Source organism: Lampetra fluviatilis, chromosome 62, assembly GCF_964198595.1.
Source record: "Lampetra fluviatilis chromosome 62, kcLamFluv1.1, whole genome shotgun sequence".
Lineage (NCBI taxonomy): Eukaryota > Metazoa > Chordata > Hyperoartia > Petromyzontiformes > Petromyzontidae > Lampetra > Lampetra fluviatilis.
In genome coordinates, this window is record NC_136336.1 from 5631855 (window position 1) to 5656851 (window position 24997).

At 43.2% G+C, this 24997-nt stretch overlaps 2 protein-coding genes across 3 annotated transcripts in view; one reads left to right on the forward strand and one right to left on the reverse strand.

Annotated features, from left to right (window-relative positions):
* The window catches only part of LOC144951398 (uncharacterized), a 493651-nt gene that overhangs the window by 56876 nt on the left and 411778 nt on the right, over positions 1 to 24997 (forward strand). The gene's annotated exons all lie outside the window — the stretch shown is intronic.
* CCDC15 (coiled-coil domain containing 15) lies at positions 1806 to 16135 on the reverse strand. Of its 2 annotated transcripts, none has more exons than XM_078881551.1 (9): positions 15855 to 16135; positions 13304 to 13453; positions 11231 to 11407; positions 10702 to 10818; positions 9901 to 10059; positions 8254 to 8357; positions 5768 to 5926; positions 4387 to 4448; positions 1806 to 2962 (listed from the first exon to the last, which is right to left on the reverse strand). In XM_078881551.1, exons 1-9 carry the CDS (start codon positions 15960 to 15962, stop codon positions 2856 to 2858), a joined length of 1143 nt encoding a protein of 380 aa, XP_078737677.1. In that variant the 5' UTR covers positions 15963 to 16135; the 3' UTR covers positions 1806 to 2855. The 2 variants fall into 2 exon arrangements, with proteins under 2 accessions (XP_078737677.1, XP_078737676.1); XM_078881550.1 differs by having other exon boundaries at positions 4387 to 4535.

Below are 24997 nucleotides of genomic sequence, written 5' to 3' on the forward strand. Positions count from 1 at the left end.
GTGGGTTCGATCCCAACACCTGTATATTTGGAGTTTGCATGGTCTCTCTCCCCGTGATCACGTGGATTTTTCGGGTTTTCCCTCCACATTTATAAACATGCATTTAAGAGTATTTGGCTGCTATAAATGTCCACGTGATAAGCCACTTCGTTGACCGATCATTTGTGGCCAGGTCACTTCTGAAAAAGCGCTAATGGCTCTGTAGGCTTTATCTGGTAAAATAAAAATCTAGTTTAAGGTTATATGTGGGACGAGGATTGAATAACTTCACTGGCATCGGATACAGTTAACTTTCTTGCCACATGGCCACTGTATTCCCATATATTGTATTTTCCCGATTATAAGGATTTTTTTTCCAGCGTCCACTCTGTTTTATGAATTTTACGTTTTCCACCCTTGTTTCTCACTTTCGCGGGGCATTGTTTTTTCCATAAAATAGTTGGATTTTTGTTCGAAATGTCCCCAAAGCTTGGGCTGCGTTATATCGAGAGAATATGGAAATACTGAATGTTCAATATCCAATGTCAATGTTTAAACTCCTGCGCAGTCAATAATTTAAATGTCAACTCATATGCGGTCTTAACACAAACCGGAATAATAATGTGAGTGCCTTGTAATTTGCCATAATTACACTTAAGGACATTATAATTGAGGATGATTTAATTTCCATTAATTTAAATTGGTGCCACTTTTTGCCTGCACGGAAACATGAATGCTACTCACGTGTTCTGCATCGACTATACGAATATAATGAATGGAGCTTAACTGGCTGTTGTTCACTAATAATAGTCGCACAACACATGCAGCTAAATATTCTGTGTGGATGCATCAGTACGTTGTTTAACAGATTGCTGTCCGTCTATGATTGCAGTGCCACACTCTCTGCGCAGGCTGATTGGAATAACCGTCGGTGCAACATTGGGTGGGGTCCTGTTGTTGGTCATTCTATTTGGCATGTAAGTATTTCATAAACTATTTAAAAACATAATTTCAGCGGAATTAAAGTGCAATTTTGCGTTAATGCTATGACCAAATCATGCTTCATCCACCCAGCCATGTCTGATCTGAGGTGGAGAATAGTGGTGGCGGGGGTTACAATAACTCTCATAAAGATGCAATTTAAAGGAGGGGTGATTTGAAAGTATTACAAAATCCATGCATGTGCATGATGTCCTTCGTTTTTTTTTAGAATCGTGAAATGCTGCTGCACAGAACCACCTGCCATTATGGCTCTGGCTTGCATGGAGAAAAATATGCAGAAGAAAATCCAAGCGCTGCACGAATTCATACGCAATGTGGATTTGGTGAAAGCCAAGAGAAAGTTAAAACCTTGCCCCATTCTGACCAAACAGGAGGAAAGCTCCGAATATGACAGTGAAGAAACCTCCAACTCATACGAGTCGGACCACAGCTATTAAAGGCCATGCTCAGGATTCAAATCTTTTGATAAGAATTACATCCTTTAGATACACGTTAGTCCAATACCACCTGTAAAATATTGCAGCCAATCTCACAAAGCTATGGCAAGAAAAACTTGTAATACTATTACAGTAATACTTAATTCTGCGAAAGCATCTAGTGTAAGACTCAGTCTCTAATGTTAGATGTTGCACGGACTAGTTGCAAAGAAGAGCAGCTTAAACGTTATACAAATGACATTTTTCAAACTCCAGCGTCTGTTGCCAGAAAGAATAGGTGTCAGTGCAGTGGTGTTGGCGAGTTAAGTGTTTATATTCCTAGTAAATGCATGGCATACAGATACCAACATTTAATTAAATATTTTAATAACTTGAGAGGGATGTATATTTTCCAGGAAATGCATTTTATTTTGATATTTTCATCGATTCTGACACACCCAGAGCGATTAAGGTGTAGATACTAACATACATCTCGTGCGGATAGACATTATCAGCCATCATAAAGCCACGACTGGATTAAGGCCTCCCAAAGATGTCACCATCACTCATGGTCCATCCAACACCGACACACGAGCCGATTTCATTGCTCAATCTCTGGCATGTTCAATCCTCCGGGTTGATATTTGGTCACTGGTCCACCACGGGCCATCAGGACATAGATGATGAAATTGTGTCACCTGGTTTCTTTTTGCCAAGATTGTGGTGTGCCATACCACATTGTCTTGACAGCTGTAGGTCTATTCATCCACGTTGTCGATGCACACAAGTCAGCGATTTCCTGCTCAAACGAGCATTGATTTTGGTGTTCATCTCCTGTTTACAGCCCAGGGCCAGTGGTGAAAATTCCCCATTCCTATGGTGGGTCATAATGTAGGACAACCACTATTGGCTTCTCCACAAAGCAGTACTCATGTTATCAACACTTGAGGAATTAGGGGCTGAGTTAACCGCCGATCAATATGTGAACTCGCCACTCATTCGACTGCTGCAACACCAGGAAGGCATTGTAATTGTACAAATGTAATCGTAAAATAAAGGGAGTATTAAAATGTGTTCAGTAGCAACAAACGTTTATTCGGAACAAAAAACGTCTTACTTAAAAACATGTATGCGTTGACTGCAATTTGTATTTGTTTAAATTGATTACCGCGATGGGTTTAACGCTTATTCCAACGGACATGAAATTTAAACACAATAAAATGTGTGCATTTTAAATAAATGACTTCTTTAAAGACATGTTCCACGTAGCTGTAAATTCTGTCTATATCTGCCAGCGATGTGTGGTGACCATCATTGGCCACGGTCTATCAAAGCCCTCCACCACCTTCCACGACCCTGCGATGTAATAATACAACCAATCACCGCCCACGAACTCATTTCATCGCTCAGACTCCTCGACGGACGTACTCTCAGATGCGTTCCAATCTTCTTGTGCGATCAATTGCATCCAAGCGAAGCTGTCGTGCTTGCAATCATCAGGCTGCGAGTGGGTCCACTTCTCATGTTGCAGGAGGCCAGCACGGACCGCAACGCCTGGGCATAAGCTTCGCAGAGAAACACAAGGTCGGACGCTACGCGGGAAGCGTGCAGCGGTGGTGCGAGACACAGCCAAACGGGGCAAAGGGGCCCCCAGGTTCATGCGAGAGAAAAAAAATGGATGCATCAAACATCAGCTAGAAATCATTTGGTAAAAAAAATACAACTTATAGAAGCTAGTTAATATCATTTAAATCCTGTCTGCAGTTCTATTCTCTCATCTGACCACATCTGTCTTTTGTCTAAATGACTCGATTCATCATATTTCAGTGTCATCTGTATCTCCTCTCAAACGCATGTGGCAGGCAGCGCGAATAGCAAGGGTATCAAGACTTCAAGTTTGCAAACAGCACGTGGTATAAGTGACAAAGAGAATTTGCGTTAATGCGTTGGCAGTGGTACACAAGCGCACACACACACGACAAAACAACTCAACATGTTCGTCATGCACATGTCAACCGATATGCTCTGCAGAATGACCATGGCCCACAACGTCGACTATTGTACGTTTCCTTTTAAGGCAGTATTACTGACGCGAAAGTGTTTTACTGGTAGGAACCTCCTGGTTACACCAGCCCACAGGGGATTATTGTGTCCGTCCGTCGTGCAGGGAGGGGCTGGGGGGGGAGGGAGGGGAAGGTGGGGAGGGTGGGGAGGGGCTGGGTGGGGAGGGGCTGGGTGGGGAAGGAGGGGCTGGGTGGGGAGGGGCTGGTTACCCCGTGGTGCCCTTATAAAACTCAACGTTTAACCTACTCACACCGGCTTGTGCCCGCCCTCACAGTCGGGCATATTTGCGGAATACACCACGCCGCCGTTGACCCTGGCCATTGACCGAGCAACCCAACGTTCTTACCAGCTCCCTCCGCAGGAATGTGTTTAAATGAAATGGTACGATTCCAGGTCATGATTTGAGTCAAGAATCAATAATATATACGAACATCGTGGTGAATGTAGCATCTCTAGCCGGATGCAGGGGGTGGTGTCACGTGAACCATTTACAACAAAAATAAATATACGCACAACTTGATGCACATGTAGCGAGTATAAGAAACAGTTTCATTCAATAAGTGAATGAATGCACTGCTACATGCAGTCATCACTGTTAGCACTCAAATTAATTGAATTTGTACGTGTTGACACATTTTCATTCGGCATACAACAATGCAGAAGATGCGAGAAAGACGTTTGAAAATACCTAAAAAGAGAGAAAGCCATTTTAAAAAGAGACGTTTTTAGTGGAGATTTGAAGATTGTTTAGTGTATGCACAGGTTGAAAGAGATATGATTTTCAAGATTAGCTACTTGCTGCCTAAGATGTGGCGAATCGTTTCAAGCTTCACGTCTATCGTCCAATACTCTTGAGCACTCCCTTGATCCCGGACCCACGAGTGTAATGGAATTATGCATTGTGGGTGTACCATTCGGTGCATACCCTTCTCATTCTTGTAGAATGCACAGTTGTTGGCACAGCGGTCGGGGTGCGAATCCCAGAAGCTGTCGCCACAGAAGCACATGGGGGGCAGCAGGATATTTTTCTTCTCAATTTCTTTCAACGTTTGCATTCTCAGCGCCTCGATAAACCTGCCAAAGGGCAACAAATAATTTGAAGAAACAAAACCATGGCAGCCAGGTCACGTTTTCTCACGCGTAGGTATTCGGGATGGTGCCAAACTTTCCGGAGTGTTTTTTTGGGTTTGTACGCCGCGCATTGTTCTGCACGATGTCCGATGTTCCGCTCTACGTGACAGGGGCCTTCTTCAGGACCTCAACAGCAGCTCTCTCAGCACGTGGAGGGAACCGTTGGACATCAAGCCGAACACGCGGTACCAACCAAAAGCACATCGGAGAGCTCGAACATATAATTTATGGATAAACCATGTTTTATTCATGACCAAAACGCTGTCTTCTTCAAACTCTTAAGTCTGTGCGCATTTTTTATCTCGATTTTGTACAGTATCGTAATACGTGCGTCGCACATTTTTATTTAAAATTGTATTTCAACACAAGCTCGGTACGGAGCACAAACCGCGACGTGGGGAGGGGGGGGGGCCACAAACTCCACGGACAGAAGTCCCCCCAAACTGCTCCTGGGTTTAGCGAGGGAGCAAATTTGGCTTACTGCGAGCAGAGTACTTTTATATGGGGAGGGGACGATAAGGGAGGAAGAACTTAAATTAAGGGGTAAAAGGGAACGCGGAGGAAGGGGGCCGGGGTAGGCAGAGGGGGGGAAATGCGTGTCGCATTTAAGACGCAAACCGATATGTAACGTGTTATTTCCCGCTAGTTACGAAGGTTCACGGTTCTAACCCCTGGTGGTTAATATTCATATTGTTAGGTTTTTTCCGGTAAAGTCACGTAGGTAAAACATCAAAATTAATGAAAATAAAATAAAATAAAAACAAAAATCACGACGTTTTTATTTTATTTTCATTAATTTTGATGTTTTACCTACGTGACTTTACCGAAAAAAACCTAAGAATATGATTCCTTGCAGTCACGAAAGCTTCAAATCTAGAACCTGGTGGTTAACATTTGCTGGTGCACGAACCATAATATATATGTGCCGTCCTGCTTGAGAGTGGATGTGTTTCAGGTAGGAACAACAGTTCCACACTGCCCACCAGGGATTATTTGTCTGTCGTGCAAAGCCCCTCCCAAACATGTCGTACGCTCCCGGATGGGTTGAAGTGCGTCACGTGACCGTGAGCTTTCTGTCGTGCACGAATGCGCTGTCCAACCAAGTTCCCACCTGCCCACTCCGAAGGAACGTGTTAAAGGTGTACTCAATAAACTACGGTTAACATTGCTCGTACCTGACGGTTTCTTTATTTCTCTGCAGTTCCTTCGTCACCGTCACTTTCTGTTGCTCGTCCTTTGACCGAATCAATCGTTTCCTCTCCCGCTCCTCCTCAAAAGCCGACACGATCTTCCGTTCTTCAATCTCCCTCGCTCTTTCCTTCGCAGCTCTGATCCTGGGTTGGCACACAAAAGAGAGCGAGTTTAAAGCAAACTTAAAAGCATGCCATGTGAACCCTTTCCTGTTCCGGGACGTCTGCAAGTTGCAGGGTGGGGGTCGCGTTCACCTCTGAATCTCGGAACGCACAAGCGGCTGAGTGTTAATTTTATTTAGAGAGTCGTAGTGCTGCTGTTTTTAAATCCTTTATATTAAGTTCATTTGCTTGCTTGCGCGCTTACGACCGTGCAAATCTTTCGGTCGTTTTTTAACCCACTTCCCGTGATCCAATCGAGCTGACATTTTGCACACAGACTCGTTGTGCGTGACAATTTATTTTCGTGAAAATTTTTTTCCAAAATTTTCCACTTTTTAGGAAAAAAAATAATTTCATATTTAATTTAAAATACCAATGTGATAAAAATGAAACTCTTACTCAAGAAAAACAGAAATGAATAATAAAATAAAACCGATGCCACGCATATAAAGGATTTATAGTGAAAAACTTTGTTTTTACGGGTTAATTTTTTGAAAGACTTAGTACTGTACTCACCCGCATCGAACTGTAGCGACATGACCGCTACTCTACGATGGCGCCAAACTGTGCCACGCGCCCTCCCGCACGGCCTTTTCCGATTCCATTTGGAATCGATTCCGTTCCGATGATGTAAACAATCGTAATCGAAACGGAATCTTAAGAAAAACTTATGACGAACACATACGTACGTCACCGGATTAAATGACAGATGACATTATAGCAAAGTAATATCCCACAAACAAATGACAAAATCACCCAGAAAACCACTCGATCTTGTCAGATCTTCGAAGATAAGCAGGTATAAACTTGGATAATGCTCGGATGCAGGGCTACGTGGTGATCAGCAGAGGGCAATGCAGTATAATCCACTGGTGCACTGCGATAATATGCTCCCACATCTATACACCTCACCAACGCACAATGACCAGCGATGTGAAGTATAGTCAAATAACCCCCATTACCTGCATGGCAGAGGGAGGCCCTCATGCACAAGTGGATTGACAAAAGAGCAATACGTGTCTATTATTGTATAGACAAAATAATTGTTCGTCACAAGCAGGATTCTATGCATGTATTAATGAGCATCAGAATCTATTTTAATTGAGGAATCAATGCATTTACTCCATGTCTAATGTTTACATATGTGTACATGATTGCAAGGTTAAGGGTGATTCACGTAATGTCATACCTGTCAACTCATACGATTTACCCACATTCTTGTACAAGGAAATTGAGTATTCAGGTCCATACGGCATACTGCCGTTTCCATACGGGAAAAAAATGATGAATTTGTTTGTGTTTCTCCCTTGTGATGGGACTTTGTAGGATTAACTTTGAGATTTATAAGGGGCACGGGGTGACCAATAAGGTCTGAATTGGTCTGTAATAAGGTAGGGCACTGATAAGAGATTGACAGGTTTGTAATATGGACCTGGACCACCTGTCAGCTACCATATTCTACGGATTTTCAGATGGACTTTTATCCGTGCATTTTCAAAGCAGAAGTTGTTTGTGTGTGACCAGAATTTGTGTAACATTATCGAAACTGGGCACACGTTTTGGGTAGGTCTTACTATTTATATTCTTGGTTCTATCGGTAAAGTCACGTAGAAGGGAAATAATAAAATAATAAAAATAAAACAATAAAATTCTCACGACGTTTCGGCCACAACGCAAGCAGCCGTTCTCAGGTGAAGAACAGAGCTGTCGGAAAGACAGCGTCCTAATTCGGTGTTTGCGTGTCACCAGATTTGTGTAACTTTACTGACAGCTGGGCACAATCTTAATGAAATACGTAATCAACCAGGCTATGCGTTAATTGTGTGTTGACCGACTCTCTGTGTTGCATTACATTTCGATATTTTGCTAGGTTATTTAATTTAGGGTGTCTCTCTCCCGTTCTCCTAATTTTCAAGCTTGCGTACTTTACCACCCGTCGTCCTACTCATTGACATGCTAATTTTTTCTCTAACCCCCTCCCTCTCTCCGCCCCCGCCTCCTCTCTCTATTTAAGGCCTCGTCACAGAGACGTTCTCTCTCTGTGTGCCTATGTGTTGTTCTCTCTCTATGTATCTTGGTGATATCCGTCTGCTTATATGTCTGTCTATAGTTTTCTGGTTAGATTTTTGTTGCTATTTCATTTATACCTGACGATGAGTGCTTGTGTTGCAATCGAAACGTCGTATGCTATTATTTAATTTATTTTATCTTTATACGTGACTTTACTGAAAGAACCAAAGAGTAGCTGGGCACAAGTTTGATGGTGCGTCTTACTCTCCGGAGCATCTTATAATCTGGAGACTCATCACCTTGCCATTCTCTTCTGGTGTTCCTTTTGCCTGCAGTGCTCCTTCACTCGCTCTCTCTCAAGGTCCTGAAAAACTCTCCGCAACATTGAGTAGCGAGTCTGTTTCTGCACACACACAGAGACAAGACAATAAAAAAGATCCCCCCTCCACGCTTTTGCCTTATAAATTGCTCAATCCAAACTATTAATACTGGCACATGCGTTTCATTTCTACTGTACGCCTTGTGGCGTTCTCTGGTCTAACACTGATGAGACAAGGCCGTAAATAAGGCTGTCTCTGGTGTAGGGCAATCTGATTCAAAGAAAGTGTGTATATTCAATCTTGATTTGAAGCTTTCGTGACTGCAGGAATCCATACTCTTTGGTTCTTTCGGTAAAGTCACGTAGGTATAAAATAAAATAAATCACGATGTTTCGGGCGCAACACAAGCGTCCGTCATCAGGTGGGAAAGCATGGCCTGCTGCTTAGGCAGACTGTTTTAAAAGGTTTGAAATGGGTGTAGCCCAAGGGTCATAAAGAAGTGGCTGGGTCTAGTGATGTTAATGTGAGAAATTAGCATGTAACTGGGTACGGAAGTGGCTATGTTAATGTGAGAACATGTTTGTATGCATACGTGTGGTTCATGCAGACTTGAACATGTTAACACCTTGATTTGAAGCTTTCGTGACTGCAGGAATCCATACTCTTTGGTTCTTTCGGTAAAGTCACGTACAGTAAAACCTTGGATTGCGAATAACTTGGTCTGCGAGTGTTTTGCAAGACGAGCAAATTTTTATATAAATATTAATTTGATAAACGAGCGAGGACTTGCAATACGAGTAGTACGTGTATACGCTTTGTCTGCCGAGCGTCACGTGATCACAACTGATATACGAGTGCTTTGATATACGAGTGCTTTGGATTACAAACACGTTTCCGGAACGAATTATGCTCGCAATCCAAGGTTTAACTGTAGTTAGAAATAAAATAATAAAATTATTTCTAACTACGTGACTTTACCGAAAGAACCAAAGAGTATGTTAACACCTGTATTAATGCCAGAATGGGTGAAGCCTATTCTTATTTTTTTCATTAAACTATGTGTGTGTGGGATCAGATTTGTATAACGTTATTCAGAATCAGAATATTTATATTGGAGGAATCCAATGAGCTTCAAAGCTCTTTTTCACAGATGTCCAATAGGGGCACGGGATCAGAACGTCCCTACAAAAAATACAAAATACCTGCCACATGTTTGAGGAGCACCTCCCGATTAGTATGATTGGCCGAGTACGGTGCGAAACCAGTTCAACATACATACACACTTTCCGAAGTTTCTTAACACGTTCCTGCGGAGGGAGCTGGTAGGAACGTTGGGTTGCTCGGTCAATGGCCAGGGTCAACGGCGGCGTGGTGTATTCCGCAAATATGGCCGACTGTGAGGGCGGGCACAAGCCGGCGTGAGTAGGTTAAACGTTGAGTTTTTTTTATAAGGGCACCACGGGGTGACCAGCCCCTCCCCACCCAGCCCATCCCCTCCCCACCCAGCCCCTCCCCCTCCCATTTTTAGATGCACGACGGACGGACGCAATAATCCCGTGGGCTGGTGTAACCAGGAGGTTCCTACCAGTATAATCAGGAGAATATGGGAGCAGGACAGCTTCCTACCTGCACAGCAGAGGTCACGCCGTTTGGCAAGGGTCCCTGTACGCGTTTCTCCTGAGGGTCCTGCACATCCACGAGTTCCGTCCATTCATCCTCCGACTCATCCCCAGCACGAATCTCCGGCTCCCTGGGTACGACGGGCATCTGCCTTGAGGTGTGATTCTAAACGTGAAAAAAAAACGAGCAGACAACACGTGGAACGCTTAGCAATTGGAGAGACGCTGGTTAATTCAACGTCCTTGACATGCACCATTGGAACCTCATTTGCCAGTAAAAAATATGATAATTGGTTTTTTACCCTTTTATCTGGCAACAAAACTGACACCTTTTTTACAAGGAGTCATGTTTGCATAGACCACAATACCTGCAGTCATAATGCAAACAAAAACATAACTCTGATAATGTATGCACTGTCCTTGAAGTTGATTGGTCCACACCCGAGACAGCTTTCCTTAGAGCCTAGTCTCACATGGTGTTGGACATGCAGTCATCTTTGTAATTCAAACGTCTGGATGATGGGCTCCCCATACTGTGCAGTTTGTTAGGGGTTGTTAGGGGTTATATACCCATATTTCACCACGCTGGTCAGTGTAGGTTGGTGAAATCGATGAACATACATGGGAGCATAGTTGTACAGTACAACGATAGATGTTGTTGCACTTGTGTACTGCGTACACTTCACTGTATCCTGTGCGTATGACAAATGTACTATGACTTGACTTCACTCTGCTGGTCACAAGGAATTGTACGTATATTTTTTAAAAAAAATGGTGTACTACCATGCAGATACTTTATTCTGCGTACATCTTTAAAAGCGGCCACTTTCCAGAAATCGCCAGGCAGATCAGACGTCGCACTTCCACCCGGCTCGATTTTCCGCGTTGCCAGCTTATCCATCGCTTGTCTTCGAAACGTGGGCACCTGGGACAAAGTACAGCGTTTTTCTTGCTTAAAGCACGATGCTCAATAAGCATTTGGCAACGATGTGAACACAACATGCATGTTTGTGACTGAAATAATCGTTAGTGTGCTAAAATGTAGTTACATTTTCATCTAGATTTAAACAAATACAATTTTTTTAAGTCATGCCACACCTTGGATACTCGCACATAAATGAACGATTCAGTGGCCTTTGCAACATATACTCCTGAAATAGTCTCGAACAATACTCTGCAAGTGTTTCTTTAACCGACTGCTCCGTGATTTTCACAAGTTATTAACTGCCATATTCCCGTTCGCGACGACTTGAATGTACCTTTGTTTTCGCCGTTCCCCGACCGCTTAGCAGTTTTCGCTTGCGATTTTTGTGTAACAATTGTTGCAAATAACGTACCTCGAGGGGATGCTTCCTCTTGCCAAGCTCCTCTTGGTCATGGCCTGCAGCTGGAATACGGATGCCCTTCCTCTGTGGACTGCAGATTTGAAGGCCGGGTGCATCGCGAAAAAGGCACGTGTCCCTTTTAGACAGGAAGCCATCTGCCAAACTGGCCGCGTGACTTATCTTTTCAAACTGTGCACAGTGAGAAAGAAGACATGTTCAGTGAGACACGATGGCAAATTATTATTTTCTTCAACTCCTTATCTAAACTGGGCATCACAGTGGCGAGATGTTATTTACCTCACCTGGTATACAGGAGGTCATGGGTTCAATCCTGACCCTGACGCCTGTATGTCTGGAGTTTGCATGTTCTCCCCATGGTTGCGTGGATTTTTCTCCCTCCACATTTAGAATCGTGTGTGAAGAATATTTGGCTACTATACATTTTCTGCACCTCCGATTAGCACAGTTGGCTACGTATGGTGCGAAAGAAGTTCAACTAACATAAATACACGTGATAAGCCACTTCGTTGAGCTATCGTTTGTGGCCAGGACCCTTCTGAAAGAGAGCTATGTAACTCAGTGGGCCTTACCTGATAAAACATTTAACTTAGTTTAAACATTTGTTTGACACACGTTGGTTAAATTTCGATTAAAAGCTTTCGTGACTGCAGGGATTCATATTCTTGGTTCTTTCGGTAAAGTCACGTAGAAGGGAAATAATAAAATTACAACGTAATAATCATTTTATTATATTTAGCGAAAGGACCAAGAATACACACATTGGTTGCTAATTAATTTCACATTCATTTCAATATTGAAACTGCCTTCAATAGTCACTGGAAGGTTTTTCCACCATAATAACTGATTTTTATCAATTGTACTTTTATGTAACTATGCACAAAGAAATCTGTTAGCTGGACTTCTAGAAGTACTGCCAGTCGGCAATACTGCACAAAACATTTTATGTTATATTTAAGAAAACTATCCGGGATGTAATAATAAATGTATCTGTCGATTAATAACATGTACTAAATCAAATGTGCAGGAATCTATTATTTTTAAAAAATATATATGCAACATACACGACTGCACCTAGAGAGAGAAAGTGACGAGAAAAAGAGATGAGCGAGATGAGAGAGAACTCCTCCAAGCTTTAGAATCATCTACACGTTGCACGCATTCAATTTTCGTAGGCCAACATCATTATCAGCGAAATATTTCTATAACACGAGCATCTCCGCAACGTATCCCTCATCCCTATCCCAAATGTATCCCCGATCCCGAATAACTTTCGGGATGAATAAAATAACGTTGCCTTATCCCGTAATAACGTTCCCTCAAATCGAATAATGTATCCCTCGTCGCGAATAACGAGGGAATGGTGTACTTCGTGGACAGGTCTATGTAGCTGCTGGTATCTCCTGAGCCGCGCCTGCTGTCAACCTCCTCTTCACTTCCTGCTGGAACCTCCTCAACCTCTCCCCTCTTCTCCTTGAGGAGTTCACTCAGCCTCTCGTATCCCTCATCCCAAATGTATCCCTCGCCGCGAATAACGAGGGAATGGTGTACTTTGTGCACAGATCTATGTAGCTGCTGGTATCTCCTGAGCCGCGCCTGCTGTCAACCTCCTCTGCACTTCCTGCTGGAACCTCCTCAACCTCTCCCCTCTTCTCCTTGAGGAGTTCACTCAGCCTCTCGTAACCCTCATCCCAAATGTATCCCTCATCGCGAATAACGAGGGAATGGTGTACTTCGTGCACAGGGCTATGTAGCTGCTGGCCTCTCTTGAGCCGCGCCTGCTGTCAACATCCTCTCCTGCGGGAACCTCCTCAACCTTTTCCCTCTTCTCCTTAAGGAGTTCACTCAGCCTCTCGTATCTCTCATCCCAAATGTATCCCTCATCGCGAATAACGAGGGAATGGTGTACTTCGTGCACAGGGCTATGTAGCTGCTGGTCTCTCTTGAGCTGCGCCTGCTGTCAACCTCCTCAACCTCTCCCCTCTTCTCCTTGAGGGGTTCACTCAGCCTCTCGTAACCCTCATCCCAAATGTATCCCTCGTCGCGAATAACGAGGGAATGGTGTACTTCGTGCACGGCGCTCTGTAGCTGCTGGTCTCTCTTGAGTCGCGCCTGCTCGGTCACCCTCCTCTGCACCTCCTGCTGGAACCTCCTCAACCTCTCCCTCTTCTCCTTGAAGAGTTCACTCAGCCTCTCCTCCTCCAACTCCGCTGCCACCTGCAAAACAAAGGCGGTAAACGGCGACCCACGGAGAATCAGAATAATCGTTCAGCCGTCCAGAGGGTTTAGTAAGAGATCAGTTAAATGTGGACACATGATGGTGTTATAAACCATGGCCGTAGCCATGGGGTCAACATTGGGGGGACCAAATCTTCCAGGGGGTCTGGGGGTCCCAACCCAGAAAAATATCTACATTTGAAAACTCATTTCCTGCCATTTCCTGCCTAAAATATTAAAAAATTCACTAACACATGGGATGGACGTTTTTTTATGTTTTACAATAATGTCTAATGGTGTATTGTATTACATTGCTGTGTTTTTACTTTTTTTACCATTTCTTGTTTCATTGTATGTAATGGCAGAGATTAGGGATTAATAAAATACTACCATAACCACAATCATATCAACAGAAATCTATGCACTGATTTATATGAAGGCAAGTCCAGATATTGTGGCCAAGGTTTAGCAAATTGTTGTTTTTATTTACATAGCATAGCAATTATTTTTACTTTATTTTTTATTTTTATAGCAATATATTGGGGGGGACATTTTGAGCATATTTGAATATTGGGGGGGGGGGTGTGTGTCCCCCAAAGAGATCAGCTAAATGGGGACACATGATGGTGTTATAAAGTATAAACCATCAACCGCAACAGAACATTGTCCCGAGTCTAAACCCCGCCAGTCAAACCGCCACACACTGCATGGGTGTGGCGAGGTTACAGAGGGTTTTTTTTTTACAAATCCGACAAAATTAGGCTACATAATAGAGGTTTTTGGGTTAGATCGCGTAAATATATAAATGTGTCGTTAAACCCGCCACCACCCGACACAGCCAACTAGTAAGGGGTTGTCACGTAAACAGAACGTGGCCAATTCGTCACTAGCACATTACTAGTGTATAGTGTAGTGTATAGTAGTGTAGTGTATAGTAGTAGTGTATAGCAGAGGTGTGGACTCGAGTCATGTGACTTGGACTCGAGTCAGACTCGAGTCATGAATTTGATGACTTGCGACTCGACTTGGACTTGCATAACAATGACTTTGTCCCACCTATGAGATGTGGACTCGAGTCATGTGACTTGGACTCGAGTCAGACTCGAGTCATGAATTTGATGACTTGCGACTCGACTTGGACTTGCATAACAATGACTTTGTCCCACCTCTGGTGTATAGTAGTGTGGTGTATAGTGTAGTGTATAGTAGTGTAGTGTATAATAATGTATAGTGTAGTGTATAGTAGTGTATAGTCGTGTATAGTGTAGTGTATAGTCGTGTATAGTGTAGTGTATAGTGTAGTGTATTGTGTAGTGTATTGTGTAGTGTAGTGTATAGTAGTGTAGTGTATAGTAGTGTATAGTAGTGTATAGTGTAGTGTATAGTGTAGTATACTAGTACAGCACCACTGCTGGTGTGTTGGAGAGCCAAGCCACAACATTTACAATCCGAGTTCGACGTTTCGCCAGTAATTACAACTAGCTTCATCATGCGACAGCCAGATTTGTGGAGAACTCCACCTGTTTCGTTCCTTAATTAGAGGCTAAAATGACCACGCTTCTGCGCTCATTGGAATTACTGAGGCAACGTACATTATGCATGTTCAAGTTCAAGTTAATTTATTAGGTATAGCCCTGTGAGACATTCGGCTCTTGAATCGGGTGCAACCGCAACAAACAAAAACATGAACAAAAAACATCTTAAAGTGAACATGTAACTGAGTGCAAACAGAAAATCCAAGAAAAGACAGCAAAATATTGCAGAAAAAAAGCACCGTACACCAACGCTGTGTGCAAAAATCCCAGTGGGATGCAAGTCAAACAACAACAACAACCACAAGACAACTTAGATTAAGGCCATCAGTCTAACTCCGTACTACAACAAACAAACATGGCTAAACCAAAACACTTTTCGAAAATCACCAAAATAAAGCCATAAAAGTCAAACAACAACAACAACAAGACAACGTAGATTAAGGCCATCAGTCGAACTCCGTACTACAACAACACAAACATGTCTAAACCAATACACTTTTCGAAATCACCAAAATAAAGCCATTAAACCAATGAAACAGTGATCATAGGAACTGTGACTTGTTCCTTCCAGTGCTACAAAAAAAATACTTTTAAACAACAACAACAACTTCTAGATTTGAAGCTTTCGTGACTGCAAGAAATCATCTTCTTAGGTTTTTTCGGTAAAGTCACGTAGAAAGTAAAATAAAATAAAAAACAAAAATCACGACGTTTCGGAGGCAACACAAGTCTCCGTCATCAGGTGGGACCGTCACAGCCAGATTAGCTGTATCAAGTGAGGCAATGATTCAAGATGTAAGGGATTACATATTTTACTTTCTACGTGACTTTACCGAAAAAACCTAAGAAGAACAACAACAACTCACCGCAGCTGCGTTCAGAGGCTCCTCCCGATCGCCGGCCTCTTCCAGCCACACGCCGACCGCTGCCACCTCACGGGCCCTGCGGCCCAGCGAGGCACGGCCACCCCTCATGGATTTATCCCCTCACCTTTCTACCTCTTCTTACACTAACCTCTCTACCTCGATTGCTTAATCTTCTCAGGCGGCTCGGCACCGACGACGCGCGGCCACAACGAGCGCCAAAATTTCCCGCCGCGGTCCATGGCAACGGCGAGTGGCTGTTGGCGTGGGTGGGGGGGGGTGTCGGATGTGACGTAACACCCCACACACCGCACCCCCTCCAAACAAACAAGCAACCAACATACTTCTAGATTTGAAGCTTTCGTGACTGCAAGAGTACATACTGTTAGGTTTTTTTTCGGAAAAGTCAGGTAGGTAAAATTTGTATTAAATAATAAAAAGTTTATATATTTTTTTATATTTATTATTTATTTTATTTTTTACCTACGTGACTTTATCGAAAAACCTAAGAGTATGATAGAAATACAAATAAATGTTTTAATGTTTTTATTATTATTATTATTTATTATTATTTTTACCTACGTGACTTTACCGAAAAAATCTAAGAGTATGATTCCTTGCAGTCACGAAAGCTTCTAATCTGGAACAACCAACCAACGTCCACCTTGGTAGGGGATGCGGAGTCCGGCGCTGTGTCCCCTACCTAAGATGGCAGCCGTCCGAGTGAGGAGGCGTCCATCTTGGGTGAGGATTTACTCAATGGCGTGCGATTCGTTGATGGCTGGGGTGTCGCCATCTTGTTCGGGATGGAGTTACAGAGGGAGAGATGGCGCTGTTCCCCCACCTAAGATGGCAGCCATCCGAGTGCAGAGGCGTCCATCTTGGGTGAAGATTACACAATGGCGTGCGATTGGTTGATGCTGGGGTGTCGCCATCTTGGTAGGGCATGGAATTAGAGAGCGATGGCACTGTTCTCCCGCCTAAGATGGCAGAAATCCGAGTACAAATCGTCCATATTGAGTGAGAAATAGCGTGAGATTGGTTGATGCTGGTGTGGCCATTTTGGTAGGGGATGGAGTACGGATGGAGATGCCGCTGTTCCCCCACTTAAGATGGCAACCATCCGAGTGCAGGACGTTCATCTTGGGTGAGGATTACGCAATGGCTTGCGGCTGAGTGTCGCCATCTTGATCAAGGGAAGCGTCCCTATACGCGTCCTCACTACGATTGATAATGCAATGTAATTCCTCGCTTAACGCGTGTTCACGCAACGCGTTTTCATGCGCTGCAATATGCATTGTCTTTGAAACTGGTGATATATGCATTGTCGTTGAAATTGGTAATATATGCATTTTCGTTGAAATTGATAAAATATGCATTCTTTTGAAACTGATAATATATGCATTGTCTTTAAAACGGATTGGTCCACTCTTGAGAGACAGCTTTCTTGAGAGCCTAATCTCAACCAGTGTTAGACCAGAAGACGCCAAAAGGCGAACAGCACAAAGACAATGCACTGTCAGGGCATCTATAGCTATTATCAGAGCATGTGTTGTTTGCATGTTCAGCAAAAGTACGTGTGGTTAACGCAGACATGAGTCCTTGCAAAAGGTTTAAGTTTGGTGTTTTAACATCTTAACACAACAGTTTTACAGAGCATGTTTTTTTGCATGTTCACCAAAAGTAGGTGTGGTTAACGCAGACATGGTTCCTTGCAAAAGGTTCCAGTTTTGTGTTTTAACATCAGTTTCATTGCCAGAAAGGGTGAAATATATTGCTAACAGGTCCCTGCGGGGTGGGCTGGTAGGAACGAACAAATGAATGGCTATAATGAAATACACGCGGGGGTACGATACGTAGGGAGAGTTTGAGGCCTAGTTCTAGGCTTTAGGCCTAGCTGTAGGCTTTAGGCCGCTGTGAGTTCATTTTTAATTTTTTAATTAAAAACTATCTCAGGGAATTATAAGGGAATGTTACACTTGTTTAGCCAGGAAAGCCTCACTGAGTCTAAAGGTTTTTGTAGGGTCCTGCCAAGTGTTTGCAGTAGGGGGCGATGTTGCTACACCTAATCGGACATCGGACGGACGGACGATATAATCTATTGCAGGCTGGTTCACTTCGTTCCTACCAGTATAAGACTGGTTGTATACACCAAGGCCGAAGCCATGGACTCAACATTGGGGGGGACCAAATCTTCCAGGGGGTCTGCCCCCCCCCCCCCCCCCCAGAAAAAAAATATCTAAATTTGAAAACGAATTTCCTGCCTAAAATATTTTAACAAAAAATCACTAACACATGGGATGGACTTTTTATTTATTTTTTTACAATAATGTCTAATAGTGTATTGTATTACATTGCTCTGTGTTTTTTCTTTTTTACCATTTCTTGTTTCATTGTATGTAATGGCAGAGATTAGGGATTAATAAAGTACAACCATAACCACAATCATATAAACAGAAATCTATTTTATAGCATTATATGGGGGGGGGGGGGGGGCATTTTGAGCATATTTGAATATTGGTGGAGATGTGGATATTGGGGAAGATGTGTCCCCCCCAATATATATTATAATTACGCCTTGGTATACACCCTTGCAATTCAATTGATTTTTATAACTCGGGGGTGTTGGGGGGGTGTTAATGTTCCTCTACAAAGGTCAACGCGATTTCCACTGCGGTGAATGCAGCAGCCTCTAGTGGCAGCAGTGGAACACGTAAAGAGAGACAACTGGGGCACAATTCGATTGGTGCCGTTAGTCAGGAAAAAAGATGACATTTTAATCGGTGGATTGATGCATCGTAAAAACACCCATACTGTCCACGGTTTATGATGGAGAACTTTCCCCCACAAAATATACGATCGATCGATCTCTGAACATTCCCCCACGCCTGCGGACCTAATGCCATCGCAATACTTCGATTGTTCACGTTACAAATTACCCGCGATAAAATCGTAAAATACATATATCGTATTTTAAATACCAAACTCAAAATGCGTACACACGTTCTGTTTACATCAACGGCAGATCACACCGATCGAGTTACTAGGCGCTTCGTTTATTTTCCGTCGACAACAAAAGAAAAACCCCAAGTTTACAAAACCACCAACAGGATAACCGGCTGTAAACATTACCATCCACGCCACAGCGATACGACGACGACGACTATCATCAATAAAACGTTCCCACGCCATCGAGCCGACCATCCGAGGTGCTCATATTTCATTTCATTTCGCTCCGATGTACACCTACAAAACAAAGATCCCCCCCCATAATCTCAATAGACTGTTGGGGCAAGTGCTGCTAACGGGTACCTATGAAGGCCGGCACGGCACACGAGGGGGTGGGTGGGTCAGCACCACGCCCGGCCGCCTTTGTCTCACCAGTGGCGATATTTTTACGCACCGCACCAGGTACTCATTTGAGGCTGAGTTGACCGAGGGGAGGTCCAAGAGCGGTTCAGATACTCGTCACCGGTGTTGGCCAATCAAACTCCGCCCTGACCCAATTAGCCACCGACACCAGGTGCGTTGTGTAACCGTCATTGTCAATAGATGTTCATGTAGATGTTCACATATGGTCACATAGATGTTCACGTTTGTTCACACAGATGTTTACATAGATGCTTACATGTTCACATAGATGCCTCCATATGTTCACAGAGATGTTATCATAGGTGCTTACATTTGTTCACATATGTCCACATAGAAGGTCACATATTTTTGTTCACAGAGATGTTATCATAGGTGCTTACATTTGTTCACATATGTCCACATAGAAGGTCACATATGTTCACGTAGATCAGGGGTCGGTAACCAAAATAACAAGGAGAGACATTTCTTTCGAATTCGGTAAAACAAAAAACGAAATACTTCAAGAGCCGCATTGCACCGTGGTGGTGAATACGAGACAATGGTCACGAAGTGGTCCTTAAAGAGCCGAACGCGGAGCCCCAAGTTTCCGACTTAGACGTTCACATTTTCGATGGATGTTCAATTATATCCGTCTGATATGCGACGTTGCACTGCACACGAGAAGCCAATTGAACGAGCTGTTATAATTCCGAGCATGAAGCAGAAAATGTACGTGCAATAGTTAATTCAGAGTGCGTAAAACATTTTAACCAATACCTACATGATAACATAATAAAATGGATGCACTGTTATATAAATATACTTGTCAGTTTGAACGGTTGGTCATCTTTATTCATAAAAAAAAACTGCTGCCTCATAACAGAAACAATATTGCATATAGTAGGCTGACGTTTCGGGCAAAGAACATTTATCTGGGAGCAGAAAGAGGGCAGAAAAAATTATCTGGCCACGGCTTTAAAATGTAAGCCAACTTAACTATTATATTATTTCGGTTATAGGCGGTGATCGCACCTGGCGGATTTTGGAACGCATTCCTGCCTGACGTGTGGAAAATCACAGGTCGGTGGCATGTGACCGACAGTGGAGATAGACCATGACCACACGGTCAGGAGAGGCATTGAAGGCATCCACTCAGCTTTTCCCTCCGAGGCTGTCATTTGGCTTTCGGCGCAGGACATGGACATACGAGCTGCTATGCAAAGCCACAGGCAGGGATCGCTATCCAGAGGCATTCGTGAGCAACAGAATCACAATCAGATCATGCATTCATACTGGGGGAATCCGATGAGCTGTAAAGCTCTTTTTCACACATGTCCAGCCAAATAACCCTGGTCAACACACTTTTTTCTGGCATAAGGTATTCCAACGGTGTTAAGGTAATTTTGAGGTGCTGATTCCAAATCTGATATCAAATATTGCATTTTCAATCAAAACTTCAGAAGAAAAATATTAAATAAATGTGGATATCTACATAAAATGATATTATAAACACACTATCCTAAAAATACAGCACCATATTTTAACACTAAAGCAGTCACTGACTCGCAACAACTTGCAATCATAAGTGACAGAGTTAATTTCGGGTAAAATAAATAAAATGGGGTATGCCGATAGCATAAAAATGAGATGTGATAGAGCAAATCTGAGATCAGATTTGGAATCAGCACCCTGAAATTAGTCTAAAACAGCTGCAAAAGTCCAGGCCAGAAAAAAAAGTATTTTTTTGTTGACCAGTGTTATCTAAATAATCACACCTCCCTCTCCCTCCACATCTCCCTACCTTCATTCGTTCTCCCTCATCCCTACTCCAAATCTCCCAAACTAAACAATTTTTTTCATTTTACCAGGCAAGGCCCACTGACCGATACATTTCTTTTTTAGAAGTGACCTGGCCACAAACGATAGCTTAACGAAGTGGCTTATCACGTGGAAATGTACAGTGGCCAAACACTCCGAAACGCATGTTTTCTAAATGTGGAGGGAAAAACCGGAGGACCCAGTCGAAAAATCCACGCGACCACGGGGGAGAGAGAGCGAGAGACACTTATACAAATTCCAAATATAAAGCAGCAGGCGTCAGGGTCGGGATCAAACCCCCGACCTCCTGCATACCAGGCGAGGGAGTTAACAGTGCGCCACTGTGGTGCCCCTTACTGTTCCAGGACCAGACAAAATCTCTCGACTTCGCGGCTGAGAGCAATTGGGGGGGGGGGGACAATGGCTAATTCCCAAACAAGAAGAGCCTGACCGCCGATCCGACCGCGGAAATCCGCTCAGGGATGGACCTACCGAGAAAGACGCGGCCCGGGATCTGAACTGCAATCCCAAACATCGCAGCGTGCGGCGGCTGCCCCGTGCCACCGGTGGAAGAGGAGAAGCGTTCCTCAACTTTCCCCGCAACCGTGGCCATCGAAGCCGCACCGCGGTGGGAACACGCCGTCCGGCGGTCACCCGATGCTTCGCTTGTTCGCAGACAGCATCGCAAGACATTCACGACATCGTTGACATGGCCATCAACTTGGCTCGCCGACCTCGTCAAGGAGCAGAACACCGTCATCACGCGAACTCCGGTTATCCTCGCAGCAGCGGATTTTTGGCTGACCAATCGAACCGCATTGACGATATTAGGAATCCACTCGAGTTTTGCACTTTTAAATCATCTCGATTGAAAACCCATTTCTTTAGAACTGCTTTTTGTGTTTAGTTTGTTGTCCTTCCCCCCGCACGTCTGATGAGCACGGTTGGCTACGGACGGTGTGTAAGAAGTTTAACAAACCTACACATCAACAACAACAACAACAACCGCCATTCGCCACTAAGTGGCGGTGACGTCACCACGACGCTTGTGCCAGGCCAAGTGCACCTTGAGGCCACGTGAAGTGTCGAACGCCCGCTGGCAGGAGGTCACGGGGCAGACCCAGCAGGTGCCACGGGTCGACTGACCGAGATGAGCGAGATGACATACAACCTGGCTCACCAACATCGCTCCTATTGCCCCATCTGGCTTACCGGCATCCACATCGGCGCACAACGTTGCTAATCGCGCTGTTATACCAAGGAAGATGACACATGAAGAAGAAGATCTCTGTTGTAAGGCAGCACCAATGACGAAGGTGGCGAGTTTTTTCTTTAACTGGCGCTTACGCACCAAAAAAGCCGTCGTAATTAATTTTGTTTTAATCCTCTCAAATCCACTGGCAATTCCTGGTGGACCCTTTTGAGCACAGGATGAAATCAATCTCGATTTGAAGCTTTCGTGACTGCAGGAATCCATGCTCTTTGGTTCTTTCGGTAAAGTCACGTGGGTTTCAAATAAAATAAATCACGACGTTTCGGGCGCAACACAAGCGTCCGTCATCAGGTGGGAAATCATGGTCTGCTGCTGAGGCAGACTGTTTTAAAAGGTTTGAAATGGGTGTAGCCCAAGGGTTATAAAGAAGTGGCCGGGGCTAGTGATGTTAACGTGAGAAATTAGCATGTAACTGTAAGATAGGAGGAGAGCGGCCTTCTGGACGAGGGCACGGAAGTGGCTATGTTAATGTGGGAAATTAGCATGATGTTAATGTGGGAAATTAGCATGATGTTAATGTGAGAGATTAGCATGGTGTTAATGTGAGAAATTACAGGGCACGGAAGTGGCTATGTTAATGTGAGGAATTAGCAAGATGTTAATGTGAGAGATTAGCATGATGTTAATGTGAGAAATTACAGGGCACGGAAGTGGCTATATTAATGTGAGGAATTAGCATGATGTTAATGTGAGAAATTAGCATGATGTTAATGTGAGAAATTAGCATGATGTTAATGTGAGAAATTAGAGGGCATGGAAGTGGCTATGTTAACGTGAGAAATTAGCATGATGTTAATGTGATAAATTAGCATGATGTTAATGTGAGAAATTAGCATGATGTTAACGTGAGAAATTAGCATGATGTTAACGTGAGACATTAGCATGATGTTAATGTGAGAAATTAGAGGGCACGGAAGTGGCTATATTAATGTGAGGAATTAGCATGATGTTAATGTGAGAAATTAGCATGATGTTAATGTGAGAAATTAGCATGATGTTAATGTGAGAAATTAGAGGGCATGGAAGTGGCTATGTTAACGTGAGACATTAGCATGATGTTAATGTGAGAAATTAGAGGGCACGGAAGTGGCTATATTAATGTGAGGAATTAGCATGATGTTAATGTGAGAAATTAGCATGATGTTAATGTGAGAAATTAGCATGATGTTAATGTGAGAAATTAGAGGGCATGGAAGTGGCTATGTTAACGTGAGAAATTAGCATGATGTTAATGTGATAAATTAGCATGATGTTAATGTGAGAAATTAGCATGATGTTAACGTGAGACATTGGCATGATGTTAACGTGAGACATTAGCATGATGTTAATGTGAGAAATTAGAGGGCACGGAAGTGGCTATGTTAACGTGAGAAATTAGCATGATGTTAATGTGAGAAATTAGCATGATGTTAACGTGAGAAATTAGCATGATGTTAACGTGAGACATTAGCATGATGTTAATGTGAGAAATTAGCATGTAACTGTAAAATCGTCCTTCCAAGTGTCACTCGCAAGGGGGTCCGGCCGGGCAGATATCTCTTGTTCGGTGGGCCCGACAAAACGCGACCGTGTTTTTTAAAAACTCCACAGCAACCGGCTCCGTTACCACCTCCGCGCTTAATTCCCTAGGCGCTCGTTTCTCACGATCCGCGGTCGAAACTCTCTACGGTCCGTTTCGTTCAAAAACGCGTGGGGGGGGGGGAAGGAAAACGTCGCCCGGTAACCGGAGCTGCGTCCGAGCCGGTGAGCCGATGAGAGGCGAAGCGACGCGCCTTGCTGAACGACGATGATGATGTTGATGTAATAGAACAATGTTGTAATTAAACGATGATGTAATTGAACGATGTTGTTAATGAACGATGATGTAATTGAACGATGTTGTAACTGAACGATGATGATGTAACTGAACGATGATGATGTAATTTAACAATGTTGTAATTGAACGATGATGTAATTGAACGATGTTGTTAATGAACGATGATGTAATTGAACGATGTTGTAACTGAACGATGATGATGTAATTGAACGATGATGATGTAACTGAATGATGATGTAACTGAACGATGATGTAATTGAACGATGTTGTTAATGAACGATGATGTAATTGAACGATGATGATGTAATTGAACAATGTTGTAATTGAATGATGATGTAATTGAACGATGTTGTTAATGAACGATGATGTAATTGAACGATGTTGTAACTGAACGATGATGATGTAATTGAACGATGTTGTAATTGAACGATGATGTAATTGAACGATGATGTAATTGAACGATGATGTAATTGAACGATGATGTAATTGAACGATGATGTAACTGAACGATGTTGTTAATGAACGATGATTTAATTGAACGATGATGATGTAAGTGAACGATGATGATGTAACTGAACGATGATGTAATTGAACAATGTTGTAACTGATAGATGATGATGTAGTTGAACGATGTTGTTAATGAACGATGATGTAATTGAACGATGATGATGTAACTGAACGATGATGATGTAATTGAACGATGATGTCACTGAACGATGATGTAATTGAACGATGATGTCACTGAACGATGATGTAATTGAACGATGATGTAACTGAACGATGATGTAATTGAACAATGTTGTAACTGATAGATGATGATGTAGTTGAACGATGTTGTTAATGAACGATGATGTAATTGAACGATGATGATGTAACTGAACGATGATG

Coding starts and splice junctions, on each gene's coding strand:
- CCDC15 (XM_078881550.1), bottom strand. CDS start 15,962: ATGAGGGGTGGCCGTGCCTCGCTGGGCCGCAGGGCCCGTGAGGTGGCA. Junction 10,819..11,230: donor AGAGGAAGCATCCCCTCGAG/GTACGTTATTTG, acceptor ACTTTGTCCCAG/GTGCCCACGTTTCGAAGACA. Junction 5,927..8,253: donor CACCAGAAGAGAATGGCAAG/GTGATGAGTCTC, acceptor GTGCCAACCCAG/GATCAGAGCTGCGAAGGAAA.